Source organism: Antedon mediterranea, chromosome 5 (assembly GCF_964355755.1).
Source record: "Antedon mediterranea chromosome 5, ecAntMedi1.1, whole genome shotgun sequence".
In the NCBI taxonomy this organism is placed as follows: Eukaryota; Metazoa; Echinodermata; class Crinoidea; order Comatulida; family Antedonidae; genus Antedon; species Antedon mediterranea.
The window spans coordinates 2,140,010-2,164,985 of NC_092674.1; the positions used below are offsets into that span (position 1 = coordinate 2,140,010).

The 24,976-nt window shown below is 32.1% G+C and overlaps 1 protein-coding gene across 3 annotated transcripts in view; it reads left to right on the forward strand.

Moving 5' to 3' along the window:
* The window catches only part of LOC140048512 (diacylglycerol kinase delta-like), a 61,754-nt gene that overhangs the window by 12,503 nt on the left and 24,275 nt on the right, over positions 1–24,976 (forward strand). For all 3 annotated transcript variants that reach the window (XM_072093246.1, XM_072093247.1, XM_072093248.1), the window contains exons 2-7: positions 3,555–3,602; positions 4,274–4,336; positions 10,816–10,896; positions 17,337–17,441; positions 19,947–20,082; positions 20,533–20,642. In XM_072093246.1, coding sequence (XP_071949347.1) covers positions 3,555–3,602; positions 4,274–4,336; positions 10,816–10,896; positions 17,337–17,441; positions 19,947–20,082; positions 20,533–20,642 — 543 coding nt within the window. The remainder of the gene's footprint in view (positions 1–3,554; positions 3,603–4,273; positions 4,337–10,815; positions 10,897–17,336; positions 17,442–19,946; positions 20,083–20,532; positions 20,643–24,976) is intronic.

Consider the following 24,976-nt stretch of genomic DNA (forward strand, 5'->3'; position numbering starts at 1 on the left):
AATTACTCCAGAAAAGTAAATGACCTTTACTCTCTGTTACAGCACTGCATGGGGCCTACCTGCGAAATTAGGTAAAAATTTGGGGATAACATTAAGCCTACAATATGGAGTGGCATTGGAGCTATGATCTACAGTACTAGCGAATAATTTATAATTTAATATTTTTGTGTTATTTAATAAATTATTCTTTAATAATGATGCTTGATAAGTATACAATAAGCCAACAGGTTAAAGAAAAAGCTAAAATTAGAATTATAATTGATGTAATAAAGAGTTATGAATATTATTGAATTTACTGGTATATCGTTAAATGCCTGTAGTAGTAATAATACCTCCGAGCTGAGGTTGATTAACATTAATTTGCAACGAACATACAAAACAAAGACTTGGCAGCAAGTTGCGAATCTAAATTTGATGTATTTTTCTTTTGGCTGTTCAAAATTATTATGCAATAAACAATATTTTGTTTATTTTTACTTTTTGAATGCAAGCTGTTCGAATAAAATGATGGAAGCCTCTCTTTCTAGACTGTTTCAAACAAACTTGGGAATTTCCGACAGTATGTAGTTTAAGGATGGTAAGATCCGCTTGGTATTGGTGTTGGTAAATGAATATTAAATGAAAGGGCTATTGTCGGTTTATCCAGGTAAGCTAGCACTCCTAGACTACCAACACCACTGTTGGTTTGTGTAACCATCTTTAAAAAGGGTCCCCCTTCCAGTTTAGCCCAGCGAATTAACTGATATTCAGGGACCCTCTTTTAAGAGGTTTACTTAACCTCTGACCTGAGTTCTTTAGAGGGCAGGACGCCAACAACGAGTACTGTTTTGATGCTTGTTGCTATATAGGCCATTAGTGCCTCCTACATGTTGTGTAAGAAATTATGTTTATGAATGAATGTACAGTAGGAAATAAATGTTATTTTGATTGATTGAAAAGTTTACTGTATTATTTTACTCTAAATACGCCATTGTGTATTTCCAATTACTTTACCATTATGATGATAATGATATTTTCAATTACTGTACCACTTTGAAATCCGTGCACTAGTACTGAAAATGCCTGCAGAATAAAGAATAAATAAATAATAAATATTGTTTGGACACTAGAAAAAAAAACCAGCGTAACACTGTGTATACACACATTTAATAATTAAATTAATTCATATGGTAATAATGTTCATAATAAATGGCTAAATTTTATTCATGTTTTATATATTGTTTTTTAACCAATTTCAATAATTTATGAAATAAATTAAAATATTAAAACCTTGTTTTTCGATTTTCTTTTTCTTTCTAAAATCAATCAAATAAAGTATGAAAATAAAAGACTTTATTGCGACCACTAATAATGTTGGATTTCAATGATTTATGAAATAAAATATTAAATAATATTAATAAAATGTTAAACCTGTCTTTGTTTATCACTTTTCATTTTCTTTCTAAAATCAATCAAATAAACTATAAAAATAAAAGACTTTATTGCGACCACTAATAATGTTGGATTTCAATGATTTATGAAATAAAATAAAATATTAAATAATATTAATAAAATGTTAAACCTGTCTTTGTTTATCACTTTTCATTTTCTTTCTAATATCAATCAAATAAACTATAAAAATAAGAGACTTTATTGCGACCACTAATAATGTTGGATTTCAATGATTTATGAAATAAAATAAAATATTAAATAATAATATTAATAAAATGTTAAACCTGTCTTTGTTTATCACTTTTCATTTTCTTTCTAAAATCAATCAAATAAACTATAAAAATAAAAGAGACTTTATTGCGACCAGTAATAATGTCAAGATTGTTTGTGTAATCACGTCAGTGATTCTTAATGCTCCTTAATATGTCGCAAGATTTATTTTTTCTATTCCATATGACGTTCATTGTCTAGTGTATTATCGTCAAATACTAATTGATTTAGTCAAGAATATACAGAATATCATTCGTTAATATACAGTAAATATTAATGTTAAATTCTGAGATAAGCAGGGGTAAACATTTGTAGGATGTTTGTTCCTGGATACCCACCTTATCTCAGATGTTCTCCCTTATGAAAATATAACCTTTTCACCTCAGGAAATTATTTGCTCTATTGCACTCATAAATATTCATTATTTATATATCATTATTTACCCTTGTTACGTAATAAAAAGAACCTTTACTACCAACAATGTTTACGTATTTATTTCATGATACTATAAATAAATAAATAAATACAGCGATCTGTCTTGTACTGTACTCTTTCAAGCATCGCTTGACGTCCGAAGGTGTTAAGAAGGATTATATTTTACCAAATTTGTTCTTTTAAATTGTTAAAATGTTATATTTGCATCTTTGTTGAAAGTAAATTAATTAAATAAACATAGAGTGGATTACTATTCAATTAAGGTATGATCTAAATATAGTAACCCAAAAAAAGAAAATGATTTAATTGATACAATTGAGTGCTTTAATGTGAAGTGAACTATCTTTGTTTCTTGTTATGACGCCATATAGACGCTTATTAACAAACTAACAAACGCCACATAAAATACAGTAGTATCAATATAAAGGTAAAGGTGAGTCCCGTGTTCTATGAACGTAGGGGAATGAGCTGTTAGGAGCTCATTGTACTAAGCCTCGGCATTATGTGGTAGAACGTAGGGGAATGAGCTGTTAGGAGCTCATTGTACTAAGCCTCGGCATTATGTGGTAGAACGTAGGGGAATGAGCTGTTAGGAGCTCATTGTACTAAGCCTCGGCATTATGTGGTAGAACGTAGGGGAATGAGCTGTTAGGAGCTCATTGTACTAAGCCTCGGCATTATGTGGTAGAACGTAGGGGAATGAGCTGTTAGGAGCTCATTGTACTAAGCCTCGGCATTATGTGGTAGAACGTAGGGGAATGAGCTGTTAGGAGCTCATTGTACTAAGCCTCGGCATTATGTGGTAGGGTGGCCAGTTCCTTTCCACGCCGCCTTTTTTCTCCCTAGTATTTTCAACTAGGTACTCATTTACAGCTGAGTGGACTGGGAGTTGTCGGGAATTGAACCCAGGTCTATCTGTATGACAGTCAAGTGTCCTAACCACTCGGCTATCCAACTCCATCAATATAAAACACGCTAGAAATACCATCCCATACCGGTCTCGTAGTTGATGATTCTTTGACAGGAAAGTTAGTTGTTTTCAAAATGCTTTTTTTATGACCCCATTGGAAACTAATTCTTCTTTAAATAGGGATTAATTGCGTCAATCTATCTATCTTTTGTACATTTTAGATTCAAAATAATTCAAGTGTAATGATGCAAGGTTATTGTGGACATTTACCACCCTATACCACCATGTGGTATTACCCCTGTGACTTTTAACATTTCTATAGACGTTACTTTATAATTTCAATACAAAATTTTATAACAAACAGAGAGATTGAAATTGGTTCCGAAATGTTGATCTCTCAGTCTGTATTAATCAATTTTGTATTGAAATTAATATTATTTTAGCAAATATTTCTTCAGCAGACACTGTCTATTTAATTCAATAATTGTTTTCATTTTTGTCTTTGCAGGCATGTACTAAAGAAGGGTATCTGTCGATGCAAACATCTTCATTCCAAGTAAGTTATTTGATAAAATATCGTCATTTACAAAGTTATGTTTATTAGTCAGATATAAAGCTTGGTTCCATTTAGGTGCAACTCCAGTGACTTGACCAATCACAAGTTATTGCGTTCAAGTGTAGCAGCATGATGCCTTAGTCTTTTTGATAATAACTCGGTAGGCTATCTTGGGGGAAAAAATAAATAGATTTTGCACTCACTTAATATTACACAGTAAACAATTGGAAAACAAAATATTATACAAAATAAAACCAATACAGATATTAATACTGATGTATATCCAATGTGAGAAACATGAAATTCTTCAACAATGATTGGAAATTCATATTTCAAGATCTTGGTCATAATATTAATTTATATTCCATTTAAAATGTTATGTGCAGAATATCGAAGGTATAAAACGGGTTAAATTGCTCCTTTAGGCAGTTATATTCAAGAGAACGGAAGCATTAGGAAACAGTTAACATGCGATAGCTTATAGTAATACTAAGGCTGAAAAATGGGTATTTGGAAACTTGGCACTGGGCATGTGCACACCCCAAAGCACGTCTGGGAAAATAGAGTCTACGAAAACATTTGCTGATAAATATTGAAGTGCATACTGTAGTTTTTGTGAGATGAGTGGCGTTTTTTGTAAGAAATTATTTCTTGTTCTATTTTTATTACAGAGATGGCGAAGCAGGTATTTCAAGTTAAAAGGGAGGAAGCTGTTCTACGCTAAGGAAAGCAATGTGAGTTGTTTATTTATAGCTTTTAATAATCACATTGCCAACTGTAGCTTATTATTATATAGTTTAAAGCATGCCTACTAATATATGTTTACTTATTAATTTGATTAATTGCAAAGTATTGAATTATTTATTTAGTTTCGCGTTCTAGTTTCAAATCACTGACTTTTTCATCATATTATTTTTAAGAATGTATAAATTGTTAAATAATGAAGAATGAATGTATTACAAAATATTTAATAAACAGGGTTCGTACGCGTCCTTAAATTCCTTGAAAGTCATGGAAAAATAAATCTCTTTTTTCAAGTACTGGAAAGTCCTTGAAATTGGCATTTGTCCTTGAATGTCCTGAAAATTGTTAAAATACAATAAAGTTATATGAATTCTTTTTAATAAAGTTTTGAAAACACTGAACAATAAAAGTATTAAGTATGAAAGTACATGGAAGATAACAACGTTTGTACGTGCCGACTTTTCCGCCGCCGATAAATGCTCGTACATGAAATAGGCTTTCTTATCAGGTTGGTTGTTGACTGCAGAACGCCACTGGCCAGTGATGTTCAGATGACAATCACCTTGAAAAAACTTTGCCCAACTATTCTTTTGTTCCCCCACCGTACATTATTGCATAATAGCTATTACTATTGAAATAAATACTTGGCCCTTTTTGTGTTCCGATTTTGTTTAAACATTAATTTAACGAATGTAATATTGCAAACATGCATAGCATTTTAGCATTACACTTTAATTAGTGACTATACTCGCATTCTATTTATAGCCTCTGATAAGCTATAAATAGAATGCGAGTATAGTGACCTCTCTCAGCGAGGCTCTCTCACACCGCAAGCGCGTATATTAGCGGTCTCTATATGGCTGCCGATGAGTTTTTTATCGTGCGTTTCTCGTCAGTGGAAATCTATCCAACATGCCGCGTACATGCTTTTTTCAAGAGTCCTGGCTTTTTGATAGCAAATTTTCCCCGTGGATTAACCGTGCGTCAATAAAAACGGAGGCAAAGTGTAAACTATGTAGAAAAACATTAGATATCTCCAACATGGGACGGTCGGCGTTAATATCTCATCAAAACGGAAAAAAGCATAAACAACAAATGGAGTTGAGGTTTAACAATACGACGCAAGAAGTTAATCAATTTTTTAGTAAGTCCAACCCAACAACATCCACCAGTAAATCTAATAGTACCATCACCAGTATTATTGAACAACAAGACATACCAGGAACTAGTGTTGATAATAGTATACCGAAACGTACGAACCCAAGTGGCCCGGCGACGATGCAGTATTTCAGTAGTAGTGAGGAGATTCGTAAAGCAGAAATATTGTGGGCCTTATTCATGACTAACCGGCACTATTCGAACAAGTCGATGGATGAAATAAATGAAGTATTCCAGGCGATGTTTCCAGATAGTGGAATAGCTGCAAAATTTAGTTGTGGTGAAAAAAAGTCTGCTTATGTTGTTAATTATGGGTTAGCGCCATATTTTAGGTAAGTTTTGTTTGATATCGATTGATATAGGCCTACAATTTAGATTAAATAAATAATTGTAATAGGCATTTCTGTATTGAGTAATAGCCTGGTGAGTATGAAAAACAAATGTTTTTAGTCTAAGTTTTGTTCATTTTAGGTCATTACTTCTGAAACGTGTTACGGATGAGTCAGATTACGTTCTACTATTTGATGAAAGTCTAAACAAAGGTACACAACTAAAGCAAATGGATATCCATGTCCGATTTTGGGCTAACAACCACGTGGAAACTAGATTCTTTGATAGTACATTCATGGGTCATGCTACCGCTGAGAAAGTCGTCACCGATTTTAAGATATGTGCAGACAAACTAAATCTCGCAAAATTACTTCAAATCGGTATGGATGGTCCAAACGTCAATTAGAAGTTTTATAAACTTCTCTCTGCCGATATAAAGACGAATTACAATACATCAGTTCTCAACATTGGGTCGTGTGGCCTTCATGTAATGCACAATGGGTTTCAAAGTGGTGTGCAGTCAATTGATTGGAAGGTCTACGACATACTGTCTAGTTTACAAATACTGTTCAAAGACACCCCTGCTCGTCGGGAAGATTTTGAGAACGCTACTGGCACACATGTGTTTGGCCTTAAGTTTTGTAAACACAGATGGGTGGAGAATGCTGCAGTTGCGAAGCGGTTTCTCAGTGTTTTTCCGCACCTTAAAACGTACATCAAGCAGGTGACCGAAAAGAAAATAAATGACCCAAAAACAAAGTCGTATGACACTCTGAAGGCTGCTTCAGTAGACTTATTTACGGTGCCCAGAATGCACTTTTTTGTGATGGTGGCCACACAAATGGAAACGTTTCTTAAAAAATATCAAACAGATCAACCAATGATACCGTTTCTTGAGAAAGATCTAGTGGCATGTTTGAGAGGGCTATTGAGATTGGTCATTAAACCAGACGTCCTTTCCGGGCTCGTGAATGGCCAAAGTTTCACTAACTTTAATATAGATGAAACGAAAAACCATTTACTTGCTAACAAAGTAGACTGTGGAATATTAGCTTCAGAGCATATAAAGGAGTTGATCAAGAAAAAGAAGGTGTCCGAGTTACAAGAACTCAGGTTTAAAAATGAGTGCAAGACCATGGTTCTTACAATTGTTAAGAAAGTGCTATCTAAATGCCCACTTGGTTTCAGAATCGTTCAAAAAGCGAAATTTCTCGATCCAAGAAATTTTTGTTTAAGTGGTAATGCGCGATCTCTTAATGTTGGTAGACTAAAGGCTGTATTAAAAATATTAGCAGACAACCAAAAAATCAACCATGACATGTGTGATGAAATTGTTAATCAGGCAAACGAATTCTATGATTTTGTTGTGTTAAATAATTTATCAGATTTCACTGAATACGATCCTAAATGTAGAATTGACGAATTTTACTATGACCGCCTTAGCAAAACCACTAAGTATCACGCATTCTGGGGGGTAGTAAAATTGATTCTAATGCTTTCCCATGGCCAGGCGACTGTTGAGAGAGGTTTTAGTGTAAACAAGGAGGTAGCGGCTGTCAATATGTCAGAGAGTACATATGTTTCGAAGCGCGTTGTATGCGGTCACATAGCTTCAGTTGGTGGTGTTTTGTCTGTAAAGATAACGCCCCAATTAATTACTTCTGTGAGTGGGGCTAGGCAACGCTATAATCTCCATCTTGATAATGAAAAACGTAAAGCGGCAGAATCTTCAAAGGCTATTAAGAGAAAATCGACGATCGATGAGTTAGATAACTTAAAGAAAGCCAAAAAAAGATGTATTGCTGATATTATGGGTTTAGAAAAATCATCTGCAAAGTTTTCCGATCAAGCTGAAAGTAAAGGTAGTCTTACCCTCATTGCCAAAGCTAATAGCTTGCGTAGAACCGCTTCTGAAAAAAAAAGAGCAATTAGCTCAACTAGAGGAAGACATTAGACATAAATTAGAGGAAATCAAAAATAGCTAGGCTATTGTGTAGATTAAATTAGCAGAAATTGCTAAGTTGTAAAAAATAAACAATGTAAAAATCTCATGTGTTTATGATCGTTTTGAATAAAGTTCAGAGTGAATTAGAATATGGTTTGATTTCTTTTATTTATACCTTCTAAAAAAAACATACGATATACAGAAACGGCATTTAAACTCCGAATTCCGAACGAATTGTAGAACGTCATCCTATAGTAGTATCAAATTACCAAATATCGTCGACAGTGCAGTGACTATGGAAACATCAGCCTTTGTTCAATACACGCCGTGACTACCCTCGATAGGCGCGGAAGTCTGGCGCGGTTCCACAAAGGCTTTACCAGGGAGTTGTTACAACTCTTTACGCTTTACTACCGTTACGTGTCATTTTACTCGATTTCCCACGCCTATATTTTCAGTACTGTATGTTTTTTTAGTGGCTACAGTTAATACTTGAATTTCTGAAAAACATCGTAACTACGAATTCATTTTTTTTTATTAATCTGTTGAACTTAATATTTAGGTATAATAATGTCCTTGAAATTTTAAAATATTGACATTGAATGTCCTTGAAATGTCCTGGAATTTTACTAGCTCACAGGTGTACGAACCCTGAATAAAACAGTTTCAAACATTTCATTCATTTATTTATTTGTTTAAATCCAAAATAATAATATACATAATAATAAAATCACCTTATTTTAATCAATGTTGTGATATTAGTGGGAAAGCTCAACTGATTATGATTAATGTTAAAGAAATGTTCGCTAAAGGATTAATGTTAATTTTATATATGTTCAATTTATTCATACATTTATCTGTATTTCCAAGAATCAACATTTTTTTCTAACATAACAATGCACAAACCACAAACACATGCTTTTAGGGCCTGTTTCTGCTGCAACTGCTCAAAATACGGTATAAAAATACGGTATAAAATACGGTATTTTTTATACCGTATTTTTTAGTACCCCGTTTCTGCTAACAATACTTCTTGGGTGGTCGTGTTAAATTTCATCTTTTTTACCCAAATTGCCATTCATTTATTTGATGATGGAAGTTTTACGTCTCACTTTCAACAGCCTAGCCCTAGTGATAGAGATGGTGTGAGAGCACAGAAAACATCGTAATGGGGACAATTAATTCGTTCCCTCCCCGAGTTATTGTATTTTGCAATGTTGTACTGCTTTCGCAGGCTGTTCAGCTTTGAATTTACTTGCTTTGGAGACAAGTCTATTCCATACTCCTGCTTTTATTTTTTTAGAAATGTCTTTATAAATGTGGTTGTCCCTTTTATTACCTTTTAGTTCGCCAGACATTTTAACTTCCCCACACAAATTTATTTAGTAAAACTGTGACGTCTTCGCTCCTCATTTTCGCCGAATATATATATACACGTGTGTAAAACAGCTGACAGCGACAGAAAATAAAAACACGAATGTTGGCCTTTTGTCATGTAAAAAAAAAATACGGTATTTTTTATTGGCAGCAGAAATGGGTACAAAAAATACGGTATAAATTTGTAAATACCGTATTTTATCCACAAATTTTGTGGGGAAAATACGGTATACAAAATACGGTATATTTTTTAAGAGCGCAGTTTCTGCTGCCAAAAATATACCGTATATATACGGTATTCAAAAAATACCGTATAATATACGGTATTTAGTTGGCAGCAGAAACAGGGCCTTATTGATCAATTAAGGTTTTGATATTTGTACAAAGAAGGTTGGAACGTCCTGTATAACAAAGAGGAAACAGATTAAATCGACAGGAAACAATATTTTGTTTCTATTTCTTTTCATCAATCTAAATAATATTGAATATTTAAAAAATTATGCTGGAATTAATTTTAAAGATTATCTAAAATATGATTCTTATTTATAATATGGAAGTATGTTTAATTAAATTATATTAAAAGATTTTAGAATTTAAATTTAGATTAGTATTAAAAATAAAGATGAATCGCAAATACAAATTTGTTTGTTTTGTGCATATATTACCTGGATAAACCGACATAAGCCCTTACTTACTAAAGTGAGAGAACAATATCAAATAGGAATTTTTAGTTGAACATCCCTACCTGGAAATGAGACACTTTGGGCATGTGCATGTTTAAATAAGCCATTTCTCTATTCTTTTGAGAGAGAGAAAGGAGAGGCACACATACTCATGCTAAAAATACTGTGATAATAGTAATACATAGTTATCATATGACTCATTCCAATACCACCTCTCCCCCAATACCACACCCCCACCCTTCCCCCTTTCCTTTCATCCCTTGTGGGCTCATGCCGATATTTTTCCTGAAACTCGAGCCCATAGCGATGCGCTTTGTTCTTTTCCAAACCCGCCATTGCATACTGTATTTAGCTTTTAACGAACAGTTAAATCCCCATGGACAGAATTACCATACGAGAATATATACAGTGTAAAAAGAGTTAGTGGCCGGTTACATTTATTCCCTATAGCAATAAAGTCTAGGCGATATCTGCTATGCAAACAAACACTTTAACTTTGATGTGTGCAGAGAATCAATAGTGACGTCACCTCATTCAAATAACACTTTAAACCGTCAAATTGCCCGTTCATTGTCTCGTAATTATTGCAGTGCTTAAAGTGCTTGTGAGATTATGAATCAAGTCAAAGATTTGCTAGATTTAATGAGGCAAAAAATGCTTCTGTCTGCTTACACTTCTCATGTGCCACCACAGAGGGCATAAACAACCCTATTTTTTATTGAATAATATAATACGGACATATTGTATTTTTAAAAACATTTTCCTGTTGTTTTAAAATAGTAATTGTTAATTTCAAAGAAATAAATAACCAAACTCTCTTGACGCAAGTTGTAATATTGGTTTATTTTTTTGAACAGTTATGATTTGGTGTCTTGGTTTCTTGTCTCTATTTTCCATAGAATTTAAAGATTTTTTAAAATTTGTTTAAACATTGTTAGGAAATTATTACTTATTAATACCATTTTATCTTATACAGTCTGAGATTTATGAAGAAGTTGAACTGGTTGATGTAAGCGTTGCAGAAAGTAGTACTAAAAACCCAAATAATAGCTTTCGGGTAAGTAGTAGTATTTTCACCTTAAGCTCTGTCTACGCTTATCAAACTTTATGTGACAAAAAAGTGTGATGTGCTCAAATATGGTATTGATATGACATCATCATGTCCATATTATGGGCACATCATATCATGTCCATATATGGGCACATCACATTTTTTTGTCACATAAAGTTTGATAGTGTAGACAGAGCTTAAAAGCTAGTTTAGAGGGAATAATGGCAATACGTCTATGATGCACATAGTAGTACGGTTGCCACTACATTATCTCAGAATAATTATCACTCTGTTCCCCCTTCCTTTCTATAACTACAAAAAGATGCGCAAAATATAAACTTGAAAACCAAAGACTCCACCTTACTATGTTTGTTAGGGTATACTCTGCTCCTCTCTTACAAAGGAGTGTGAAGTACTTTTTAAATACCAGTACCCATTTCGGTTCCCTTGTGTGGGAGGAGTGATGTGTGTCTGCGGTGATTAGACCTCTGGATTTGAGAGTCCAAACCAATGCGCCAGAGTACCCAGGATGCACCACTATTACTATGACCAATTATTAGATGTGTTTTCCAAATACAATACAGTAATCTTTACCAAACCAAGTTCTTAATAACTACATTTTGTCCAGATATTTGGGTTTGACCTATTAAAACTGAAGAGAAAATATTAAAATATAACTTCAAGCTCTATTCTACCTTATTCCAATATCGCAAGCTAAAATACAGTACTATTCTCATGAATAAATAGAAGTAAACCAATTGTTAAGTTAGTAGATGAAAACATACATTTTCTAATTAGTCTACAATCTTTAATTCCAAGATAATGAGAAGTGTTTCAGTAAACCAATAAGCCTCTTCAAGGTCACGTTAAGTAGCTTAGTAAATTCTAATTTCCGAATGCACTTTATACGTAAATATTAGATGCAAATTTAAATACCCTTACAATTTTTGTTTGGTTATTGGTTCATTTAATCTTATACTGTTTATATCGAGACTGTCCTCAATAATTCTGCGGTATGCGCAACTTGAGACCGTTCACGTTTATTGGAAAAAGACAAAAGTAAACACTGTGAAGGTTATGAAAACCATTCTAATTGGTTCGTTTAAGAAGGTACTTAAATGCAAAAATGAAATTAGTATTGGATTTTTGTTAATTACCGTAAATGACCAAATAAGCATTATGAAGATCGAGAATTTTGTTTAGATTGAAGAAGTTCATTTGTTTCAGGGTTTATTCAACTATGAGGCTTTTAGACCCTGTTTCAGACGGTATTCATGTCATTTAATAGACCTACCGCACATTCAGTCAACTAAGGTTATGTTCACACACATATGTAAAGGATGGAATAAGTTAATCTGAACTGAATGCATTTCTGTTTTTAACGGCAGTCATACTTGAGATCGATTTGTTTTGATATATTCGGTTAATAACATAAACAAAAAAAAGACAATAAAACAAAACTTATTGAACAAGGATAAGCAAAGAAAGTTTTACTGTAAATAATATAAAACTTATTTCCATTTGGGTTACCGGTATACCCTACTATGACTTGCATAAGTATAGTGCCAGCCTTTATGGCGTATGTGTAAACGTAGTCTAAATCAGTCCGCATCTGAGCGCTTCAGAAAGAGATACTGTATATATATTCAATCATTTTAATAAGTTGATGATTAAATGTTCAGTATTATTACTTGTATTTGTCGAGTATTATCTGTCGTGTTTACAGAGTTTTGTACAATGAAATATTAAATTACTGGTAATAAGAGGCGCTTCTAATCTTGTCTTTGGCTACCTTATATCCTCAATGGTTTGTATTAATAAATGATAAGAATTTAGCTACTGTACAAGGATATTGAATAACCCTAGGGATCAGTTGACTCCGTAGTCTACAGTTGTACTAATACTACTGATTACTCTGCTAATGATATTAAATTGAATTTCAAACCTGCTCTTTTGATTGAGTTTTCTACGTGATGACGAGTGTATTCTCAATTTAATTTACTAGTTTTTCAATAAAAATTGAATACTGATGTGACAGTCGAATGCTTCACGTTGTAAATTACAATTTTTTAAAAATGATAAAAACGTGATGATTGTGAGAAAGAGAATTTATTAAGATGCATTTGATTTATGCTCACAAAAGATAAGCTATTTCTTGTTGTATCCTGCTGTTGATTTGTTCTTGGATGCTGATGATGTATTTCAGCCAATCGTTTCTGTTCCTTGCTCTACCCACATAGTTCACCCACCTCTAGTTTTTGTGTTATCCTCTTTCTTAAGCTCTGTCTACACTATCAAACTAGTTTGACAAAAGTGATGTGCCCAATATGGTAGTGATATGCAAGCCTTGTCTTTTAAGGCGAGCAAGAGCAGTCACTCACCTAACACTCCTAACTACCAATAACTAATCATTAAACAAATAAAATCTTGTACTTGCTGTTTGCTATATCTATAATTTCAAGTACAGTACATATAAACATATATTTGTGCTTATTTTGATTTATGTAGTAATTTTATCATGATTATGTATTATTTATACTGTTCACCTATTGTACCTTTATTCTGTTTTTGTTTTTTTTTGTTTTTTAGTTGTTTTTTTATTTACTACATGTATAAGTATTTTTTTTTTCTGTCTGACATTTTGTAAGTAGGCCCTAATGTGTATTTACTACTGACCTATTGCATCGATTTATTGATTTGCTCGTTATACAATTGTTTTTAAGTATCTACTCAAGTGTGCAATTACTACTGTACAGTGTACATTTGTTTTTGTTTTTTTTTTTCAATGCATGCAAGTTAATTATGTAAGTTTAATTATCATTTACCTTTTATATGTTGTTGTTTATATTTGTATGGACGCACCACCGAAAGGTGTGTGCCACTGATTCGAAAGTAAGTACCAATAAATACTGAATACTGAATACTGAACTGCCTATGAGGAGTGCGATTTACCCTTAAGTTAGTAAACTTCTACACACCAAAATACAAGTGCTTGTAGCTCACCTATAAGGCCTGGATATGACATCATCGTGTCCATATATGGGCACATGACATTTTTTTTGTCACATAAAGTTTGATAGTGTAGACAGAGCTTTAGGCTGGTTCTTAGTATGCCTTTCTATCAATGTTCCTTTTTTTTAAATGTTTTTTAAAGTCCTTTCTTTAAAAAGTGTAATTTAACGATTTTTTTCTGTGATTATTATTGAATTTCAAATAGTAAATGTCGGGAATTTAGTACAATTTTATGTAGTTTTAATGCTTTTAAACATTTTATTAAGCCAATCAATAGCAGTTTCCACATTTTTGATTTGTGTTCTAAAAGTTATTTTGTAAAAAAAAGTTTAAATGATTGTAAAATCCTTTATATTCATGCACTAATAATTTCTGTAATTTTCTCGGATCAAAATGCAAAAATTTAAGACCATTGAAAATTTGTATTTCTGTCAAGCGTTCGTCAGTATGACATGAGGTTTTTTATTATCTTTTCAAGAAATCAATTGATTTTGCAGTATGTGTTAGCAACCAAGAATACAGTTAATTATACATTGTAAAGATTTTAATTACATTTCCTAATGAAGATTTCAATTTATTGTTTTAGGTAAAATAAAAGTAAACTTTCTATGATTTTAACTAATTTTTTTCTTAGAAAATTGAATCTTGAATATTTTACCTAATATGTATTGTATTCTCATTAATCGCAAAATGTGATATTTTTTCAAATTTGAGCATCGTGCTACAATACATGGCATTTATTTTTAATTAAAAATAATGTGTTTGTTTTCAATTTATTTTTAAGAGATTTGCATTTTAAAATACATTTTATTATTATTGAATGATAATAAACTGAATAGACTCAAATTTTTTATTATAAAAGAAGGCAGACACGTTTCAAACATGATTTCATAATAAAATGGTTATTATATTGTTCAATAAATATTTTTTAAATATGAATTCTGATGCATGTTGTATGCAAAATGTTGTTCATATGAAGTTATATAAATGTTTTCATGTAATAATTTGCATTCACATTTGTAACTCATTAGTTTGTCCTACTGTACATTATGATGATCGAGGTAATAAAATAATATTAAACAACCATTCAACAAAACGATAGCAATCTGAGATTATTGTGTAAATACCCTATTCTTCAAAATGTGTGCATTTTACTACGAGTATACTCTGTCCATCAGAAAAGGTTATATCAGCCGTCTGTTCGTCTGCAGTTGCCCTGGCAACAGCGGTAATTAGTGCTGAGTGGGTTGTGAGAAACGTTGCATCGGTGGCGGCTGCTCTAGAGGTGGGCGTATATTTATCGTATCAACACAGTCAGTACTAATTCATCTAACAGATTTTACAGTGAAATTGTTTATATGTATAAGTAACAGATAAGGTAAACTCTGTATATTGCGAGACAAGGTGATTCCAGCGTTATAAATTCACGCTGGAAACCTTAACATTAACAAAACAAATTTCTTCAGAGTATATCAGTAACTGATGTGGGTGTATCACATACGCCCCTTCCCCAATATAATTTTTTAATTACTGAATGTACTGAAATAATTTTGTCAGAAAATAAAATTTTTAAAAGATTTGTTAATTACAAATTATTGATTGATAAAGTTTGCTATTACCAGCTGACAATCTGTATGTAATGCTTTGAAATAATTAATAATTGTTGATCTGACAAAATTTTGGATCTCTGTTGTAACGATGTGCTGACGTGTTGTATTCTCCAACATAGGCTACGTCCTACTGTAGGTCTTTAACTGCCTCGTGTACAGCATGTCACAGATATACCTCGGAGTCTTTGGTTATGTTTCGAAATCTGTCCGCACGAAAAACTGAATGGCACCGGACGACAATTTTGTGAAAATTTAGTATGATTTACATAGAAATTTTTTAAAATCCTTTGTTTATATCTGAAAGGTCACTACACAGTCCAGAAGAACCAGTGTTTACCTTGGTCGGGTCAACTCCAGCCTCCAAAGCCCTGCTAAATCCGGACGCAATAAAAAAAAAAATGTTAAGGAATGATTAGTCCCGGAAATTCAAGTTTTGTAAATGCACTTGAAATCATTTACAATTTTGTTCTGGTTCAGGCATCGGTATATTCAATAGTAGACAAGTTTATCATTGATCTGTTCCAAACCTTGATCTGAACTGTCCAACGCTAAGGTCACAATGTCAATAAATAATTGCAATTTTGTGTTAAGGCAGCAAAAACTGGTCATAGATAATCATCACTATTAACCACCGGTCCTTTGACATTTAAACATCAAATCAATTAAACATTTAAACATTTTTTTTTTAAATTATTGCTTTTTCTGATCTTGTCCTGTTTATATTTAAAAAAAAAAATATTTAAGATTGTTGAAAAACAGTGTTGAATTGATTATTTCTAGGTATTTAGATATCATGAGATGATTTAGAATTTCTTATTATTTCTCTAGGCATTAGGTATCCTATGAGATTGTATTCCCTTAGAATTTCTCGATTTATCCAAGAAACACTTTATTATTTTGCCTTCAGAAAATGTCGATTTGTGTCTATTTTTAGAAATAACTTGTCACTTTCAGGGAATAAATTACACAATTTTATGAATTGAATATTGTATTGAGTTACTTACTATCTAGTTTGAAGCATTTCATATTTTGTGATGAGAAGTGTATCTATAAATAAATATTGCTTTTACAATTTCATTTATTTCTTTACACTTCTTCTGCTGCTAGTGTAGTGTTTTTCAAAGTTGGCTGTTGTGTCATATGGTAGGTTTATATTTCATGACTATGTAGAGCGCGCGGTACAAAAATGTTTGTTTGCCTAGGTAGTATTTTGGTTAAATACAATATTATCAGAGCTTTGACTAGCTCTACATTTAGATTAGATGTTGTTTTTGGAAATGTGAGATGAATAAAGGAGTTTAAAATAAGGGAGAACAATTGTGCACACTGTCGTTTCGTAATAGGCGCTGGTTGATGGTTCCATAGAGGGTCTAATCCAAATTTTCTTAATTTAAGATAAATATTACAAATACAAAATTAAATACAAAAAAAAGCTATGATAAAGTTGAAAAAAGTATTTATAAACAAGGTATTATTGTATATTGAGGAGACTTAAGTTTATCAAACATAAGCCATCACCTTGTTGTGTATTTGTAAAGCCTTCCCATTGGTAAATATCTTTTATTCATTTTCATTATCTAACAGGAAGCGAATTTATAAGCCACCTTGTCCTCCCAGTTTTTTATTTAAAAAAAATTAAAATTGCTTTTTGTTCAACCTCCCCTTTCCAATACCATTTATCCGCCCCTGATAAAAACAAGGCCATATACATGGCTGCAGTCGTTTGTGCAAATTTGAGTTTGTGGTTATACCGACCGACATACAGTAGTGATCTGTAGAGTCGCGTGCTTGCAAATAATTATTGTTTTCATTTTTTTTACACAGGTGATAAATCCTTTTCGAACCTTGCACCTGATAGCAGATTCACGCAAAGATATGGAAGACTGGATAAGTGCCATTAGATCTGCAAGTAATAAAGATTTCTATGATGTAAGTTCAAATCTTTAAATGCTCATATTAAGAAACTACACATATATGCAATCCTATGTGTCAGGTTGTTTTTTTTCTGAATCCTCTGATATCATGTAATATAAAATATATTTTTGGTACTGCAAGTTGTAAATTATAAATTCACACTACACACTAGAACACGCATTCTTCTTGTTGCATATGTGTGTTATTAACAAGTTGTTTTTTCCTGAAACCTGATATGCGTAAAATCTTTATTTTATGTTGTTACTGCAAGCTGCAAACCAATTTTGTTTTTTATACGTGTTTGTGAAAACCCAATAAATATATCATGAATGATTCCACCAAACTTTCGAGTTAAAATACCAATTGTAAGGCATACTGCTACTGATAAATAGGCAAACTGCCTTAAAATGTCTTAACATGTTTCGAGAAACTATTCTCATGATCAGAACAGAAAACAACGCCAAGAGTACTTATATACCAATAGGACAATAAATTATAACTTGAACTTGAAATTATAAACGCACTACAAACTAGGAAACAAGGATACTGTCATGATTTCAGATTCAGATAACATTTATTTAGATAATAATGAATGAACATATACAAAATAGAAAAAAGATATTAAAGTGAACATAGATAAAGCAGGAATTGTTAATCATTATTATCATGGATCCCTTCTAGAAGTTAAAAACTTGTCTCGCAGGGACCCACAACAAAACACATTACTAAACTAGAAAGCCACTCTGAGAGTGCATACCTCCGCCTACTGTAAAATTCTCCTACATAAGATTTCTCCGGTTAAAAAAAATATATATTTGTGTGTGTCTTAATGTTGTTTGTGATTTAGGCTAATTTCACTACAAGCATGTGTATGCGTGTTTGGTGTAATGGTTATGTAACAAGCCTTTCAATTAACAATAGCTTCAGTTGACTAACAATAGAACAGCAACGCGAAAATCAAACGAGTGAACTTGAAAAGAAATAGGTTTTTGAAACTACTAGCATCAACAAATTTGCACATTAAATCAAATTATGTTTGAAAATTACAAATCACAAATTATAACTCTTGCCTCTTGTACAAAAATGAAGTTTTTTGGACAAGTAGTTCTCGAGAAAATGCAACTTCAGTTTACTTGTTACTTTAAGACTGCTCGCCGGCTTTTGAAAAATTCTGTCCTATCTTTTAACACTAGCAGGTCTGAAACGTATACTAAAAAGTGGTCCAGAATTGGGACCATGGTCCCAAATGGTCCCAAAATGGAATGGTCCTTGACCACATATTTATCTGTATATTCATTTTGGTAAAGATCTTGTAATTATTTTTTGAGTAATCCTGCTAACTAACAAACAAACAAACAAACACACGCTACCGATTACATATACATCCTTGGCGGAGGTAAAAAAATAAAAAATAAACCTAGAGTATATAATTATATAGTTAAGGATAACAAATTACAGTAGTTCGACCTTCAAACGTAAAATATCTAGGCTTGCAATTACGGCGAAGACAAACTAAGGTTAGCCGTATCTGTGTCTTATCCTGGATCTGATACAGTTATTAAAGTTGATATTTGCTACAAGATAGCAATGTCGGAATCAATTCTGTAAGCAATTTGTAAGACATTTCGCAATCATTTTACCTCAGAACTTTGTGACATCTTATTTCCAACGTGATTTGTGATAGTTTGTATTAAAGAGGAAATACGTTTTTTAGAAATATATGAATGAAGCTATGAGTAAAAGGTCTATATTAATACTGTTTAACTTTATAATAAATAACATATCAATTTAAAGTTGTAATTACATATAACTTCATCATAACAATATTAATAAAAAAAGAAAATATTTCCATAGTTGTCTTAACACTGCTGCCAATCTATAGATTAGATTAACTTTTAGGCTAATTCTCTTTTTGTTATTTTTATGTGTGTTTTAAAATTTATTATATTTTCATCCCGTAATTGGTGTATACACTGTTGGATGTGAAATAATACAATAAAAAATAACATAATAAATAATACTAAAAAATAAGAAGAAATAAACGTTGACTAGTTGACTAGTATGTTGTTTCATTTTCTGTGAAAGCTAAATGAATTGTAGAGCCCATGGTTGAGATTACTACTAAGTCATGTCCTAAATAATAGGGGAAAACCCTTCTTTTTTTTTCGATTACACAGTAGTTCACACAATATCTGTATTAACTCTTTATAAAAAACTTATTCAAAGATTGCAATAAATTTAACAATAAACTTAATAATCCATTCACTGCACAACTAATAATAAATCTTAAACGAAAATAACAATGTTTTTTTTTTTATTTTCACTTATAAACTTTTATATTTCGTTCAGCATTGTCTACTGGCCCGTTTAGCCTACTGTAATATCTTCTTTCTTTTCCCTTAACAATAACATTTTTATTGCAGTGTTATCATTGTTTATGTTTCTTCGTTTCCGTTATAAAATATATTTTTGGCTTATCAGATTATTACCTTCATCTTTGTTTAATTATTTTTTTTTCAGTCTGGTAGTGAGCACATCGGTGATATGCTTTCTGGGATGCACAATTGGTATGCGTGCTCCCATGCGAGACCGACCTATTGCAATGTATGTCGGGAAGCGCTACCTGGTGTTACATCACACGGACTGTCCTGTGAAGGTATTATAATTAAAAAAGTACTCTATTACCGTATATCCTCTGGTATAATCCCACCCCCTGGTATAATCCCACCCCTCTAGAACACAAAATTTGGGCCGACTTTAGGGGGTGGGACTACACCTGTGGAAACTCTCAAGACTATACCCACAGTATATTAAAGATGCATATTTTATTGTACGATTTCTTGGGATGTTGATAAATGCATAATATACATAAAGCTCTGTCTGTCTACATACACTATCAAACTAGTTTGACAAAAAAAAGTGTGATGTGCCCAAATATGGTGGTGATATGCCTAAATATGGTAGTGATATGCATAAATATGGTTACTGTTAGTGATATGCCTAAATAGGGTAGTGATATGACATCATCATGTCCATATATGGGCACATCACATTTTTTTGTAAAATAAAGTTTGATAGTGTAGACTTATACTTATCTTATTGACAGTTTGTAAATTTAAAGCACATAAACGATGCGCTGTGCGTGCTGGAAACAACTGCAAATGGACGACTTTAGCATCCATTGGAAAGGACATCATTGAAGAGGATGATGGTGGAGTAAGTATATCATTATCTTTATTTAATTGTTTTTGTCTTAATCACCCTGTAGCATTATCATCATCTTGTATCATTATCATAATCATCATTAGCATTATCTTTAAAATATGATTTTGCCACAAATGATATTAAAGTGAATATCCTGTGTAGTTTAAAGGCCAATTTACACAGACGAGTGGTAACGGTAGGTGCAAAACTGCATAACTTGTCCACATAGAATCTGTATCTATGCTAAGCGGAAACAGCCCATCCGCTCCACGTTGTGTACAAATGGTCATAAGGAATAACATATATTCTTTATTTGTATTATGGTTAACACTCGTCTATGTAAATTTTCATTTATTGTAAAATTATGGCAAGTTTAATCATGAAGACATTGTTGGTGTAGCTTTAATTGGCTAAATCCTGAGCATCTCATCACCTTTTATAAAGCCTTGTCAACACTATGAAACTTTATGTGACAAAAAAATGCCCATATATGGACATGATGATATCAAACTAGTTTGATAGTGTAGACAGAGCTTAACAATAACTTGTTCACTGTTACATGTATCAGTTATAAACTTCAGTTGTTTTACCTGTTGAAGGCTGTACAGCTTTGGAATCGAAATACAGAGAATATTAATTTATTGTTATGAGTGTAATTTATATTAACATGATAGATTCAAAGCTACTTAATGGATATAATAAGAAGTATGTAGTAGATTGCTTAGCTTGTGTACATATATTGATACAAGTTATTTAGTACGTCTGCTTGGAAACCACCACGTTGAGTGTCGTTACCATTAAATTAAAATCTATAAGGCAACTGACAAATATTCATATTGATTGTACATTAACGACACGAATCACATGCAGAGATGAGACTTTTAGTCGATAATAATTGCGTTGTAACTCAGCTAGAGTGACTTAAGCAAAAAGCATCGTTGGTTTTCATTACGGTCGTTTTCATCAGGGGGTTGCATGATTGTAGACATTAAGTATTCTTGCCAACGTTTATAAATTTAAACATTCTATGAGTTCGACATTTTATTGGCTAAATGATGCGTTATTAGTCCAATGATAATCCTCATTATCAGGATAATGACCCGATTGAGAAATAGACTTCGCTGAATCGCAGATCGAACGTGACTTTGTGGGCATGTAAATTTGATATTACGGCACGGTACTTCAAACCATACTATGCTATTACAACAAGTATGCACACCCCCACAGTTCGTTGCTCTACTTTTTTAAGCTGAGCATCGATTTGGTTGGAAGTAGGGATGATTTATTGAAAATAATTTCTATCTGAAGGTGGAGGAGGACTGCAATATTAAATATCAGTCTGCTTTCAAATTTAGAAATCATTTGACTTCTAATTTCAATGAAAAAATAAGTAATATCAATACTGTACATTGAAAGTAAATACTAGAATATATAAGAAATATAATAAATAAATCCAAAGGCAAATTACTGAAAAAATGACAATGCTGTGGGTATCAGTGGCTGGATCTCAATGTAGATAAAAAAAAAGCGAAAAGATAAATCAAAACGATAAAGTAAAACAGCCAGAAAAATTAGCAGAGCTTTCGGGCAACACTATAGCCCTTCATCAGTAAAATAAATAATTATAAATACCGACCAATCAATGGACCATTGTATTTTAGGCAACAAATTAATGTTTAAAGCACTCTTTGATCAAACTTGGTTTTACTCATTCACATTTATTTTATTTATTTATTTATAACTTCACAATTTCAATATATATAATTGATTGCAAGGATAATAATAATTCAACATTTATTAGTTTCTATCAATGGTATAACAATATAATAAAAAAGAATGATAATTTATAATGAGAAAATACAAAAAATACCATTAATAGAGGATCTTGCAAGAAGAGAATACTTGTCACGCAAGACCCATAAACAAAACAAAAAAATACATTTGTATATAATTATTAAGATCCTGTATAAAAGAAGTTAACCATTCTGTTTTTGCAAGAAAGACGACACAACATAAATAAAATAAAAGTGATATCATTGTTTCCTTTTGCAGATTTTGTCATAAAAATGATAATTTCTCTTTTGTGTGTTGTAGACTTTTTAGACTCCTTCTATTGAATGGATATTAAATACTGTAATCCTAATTCTTTCTGATCCTATTAGAATTTACATAACAAAAACTTATGGCTCAAAACTGATTTAATTTGATCACTCCTAAATATCAAATAACAAATATTGCATGTATAACAGATTATTTCTAAGAACATTAAATCTTTTATGATGCATATTTTGTATCATTTATTGTTTTATTTTTTTAATTTATGTAATCATTATTTTAAGGAGAGAATAATTCAAACAATACATTTTTTTAAGCTAACATTTTCTAATTGATAAGCTCTGCATTTATTTTTAGAATATTGCCAGCACTTTTTTCAAATTATTCTTCCATTTTTTTCTTTCCCTTTATTGTTTATTCTTTCTCTTTTATTTTTTTCTCTTTTGCTTTTTTATTTATATCTTTTGTTTGGTTTTCTTTTTGCCTATTAATTCATGTAATATTATACAATCGCATTGGCTACTATCTAGTAGATGACATTCAAACATTTGCGACTTCTATCTGACTTAGTTTAAACTAATCTACACCATTCATATCAAACCTTACCTGTCATCAACGATAGATGCTATTGACGTCATGGCAACAGATTCCCATTTCTCTCTGACAGTCGTTGTTACTGATACAATAAAGCACATTGTCACGCTTGGATGCATCCACTTCCGTTTGATGTGTTCAGCAGTTTGAAGACAACCGTTTTATCAGTCGCATCATTACCGTCATTATATTTTATATGGTTGTTTTTTAGAGTACATGTAATTATGTTGCTGCTATGTCAAGATTAATCCAAACATTAGTAGAGATACAGTACTGTACATGATAGTGCTTCTACTGTACCAACTACATTTGATTGAATAAACACACTGTACTCGCAACTAAACTACATTTGATACAATAACACACTGTACTCGACACTAAACTACATTTGATACAATAACACACTGTATTCGCAACTAAACTACATTTGATAGAATAACGCACTGTACTCGCAACTAAACTACATTTGATACAATAACACACTGTACTCGCAACTAAACTACATTTGATAGAATAACACACTGTACTCGCAACTAAACTACATTTGATACAATAACACACTGTACTCGCAACTAAACTACATTTGATACAATAACACACTGTACTCGCAACTAAACTACATTTGATAGAATAACTTACTGTACTCGCAACTAAACCACATTTGATACAATAACACACTGTACTCGCAACTAAACTACATTTGATAGAATAACACACTGTACTCGCAACTAAACTACATTTGATACAATAACACACTGTACTCGCAACTAAACTACATTTGATAGAATAACGCACTGTACTCGCAACTAAACTACATTTGATAGAATAACACACTGTACTCGCAACTAAACTACATTTGATACAATAACACACTGTACTCGCAACTAAACTACATTTGATACAATAACACACTGTACTCGCAACTAAACTACATTTGATAGAATAACGCACTGTACTCGCAACTAAACTACATTTGATACAATAACACACTGTACTCGCAACTAAACTACATTTGATACAATAACACACTGTACTCGCAACTAAACTACATTTGATACAATAACACACTGTACTCGCAACTAAACTACATTTGATACAATAACACACTGTACTCGCAACTAAACTACATTTGATACAATAACACACTGTACTCGCAACTAAACTACATTTGATACAATAACACACTGTACTCGCAACTAAACTACATTTGATACAATAACACACTGTACTCGCAACTAAACTACAATTGATAGAATAACGCACTGTACTCGCAACTAAACTACATTTGATACAATAACACACTGTACTCTCAACTAAACTACATTTGATAGAATAACACACTCTACTCGCAACTAAACTACATTTGATACAATAACACACTGTACTCGCAACTAAACTACATTTGATACAATAACACACTGTACTCGCAACTAAACTACATTTGATACAATAACACACTGTACTCGCAACTAAACTACATTTGATAGAATAACGCACTGTACTCGCAACTAAACTACATTTGATAGAATAACGCACTGTACTCGCAACTAAACTACATTTGATAGAATAACGCACTGTACTCGCAACTAAACTACATTTGATAGAATAACGCACTGTACTCGCAACTAAACTACATTTGATAGAATAACACACTGTACTCGCAACTAAACTACATTTGATAGAATAACGCACTGTAT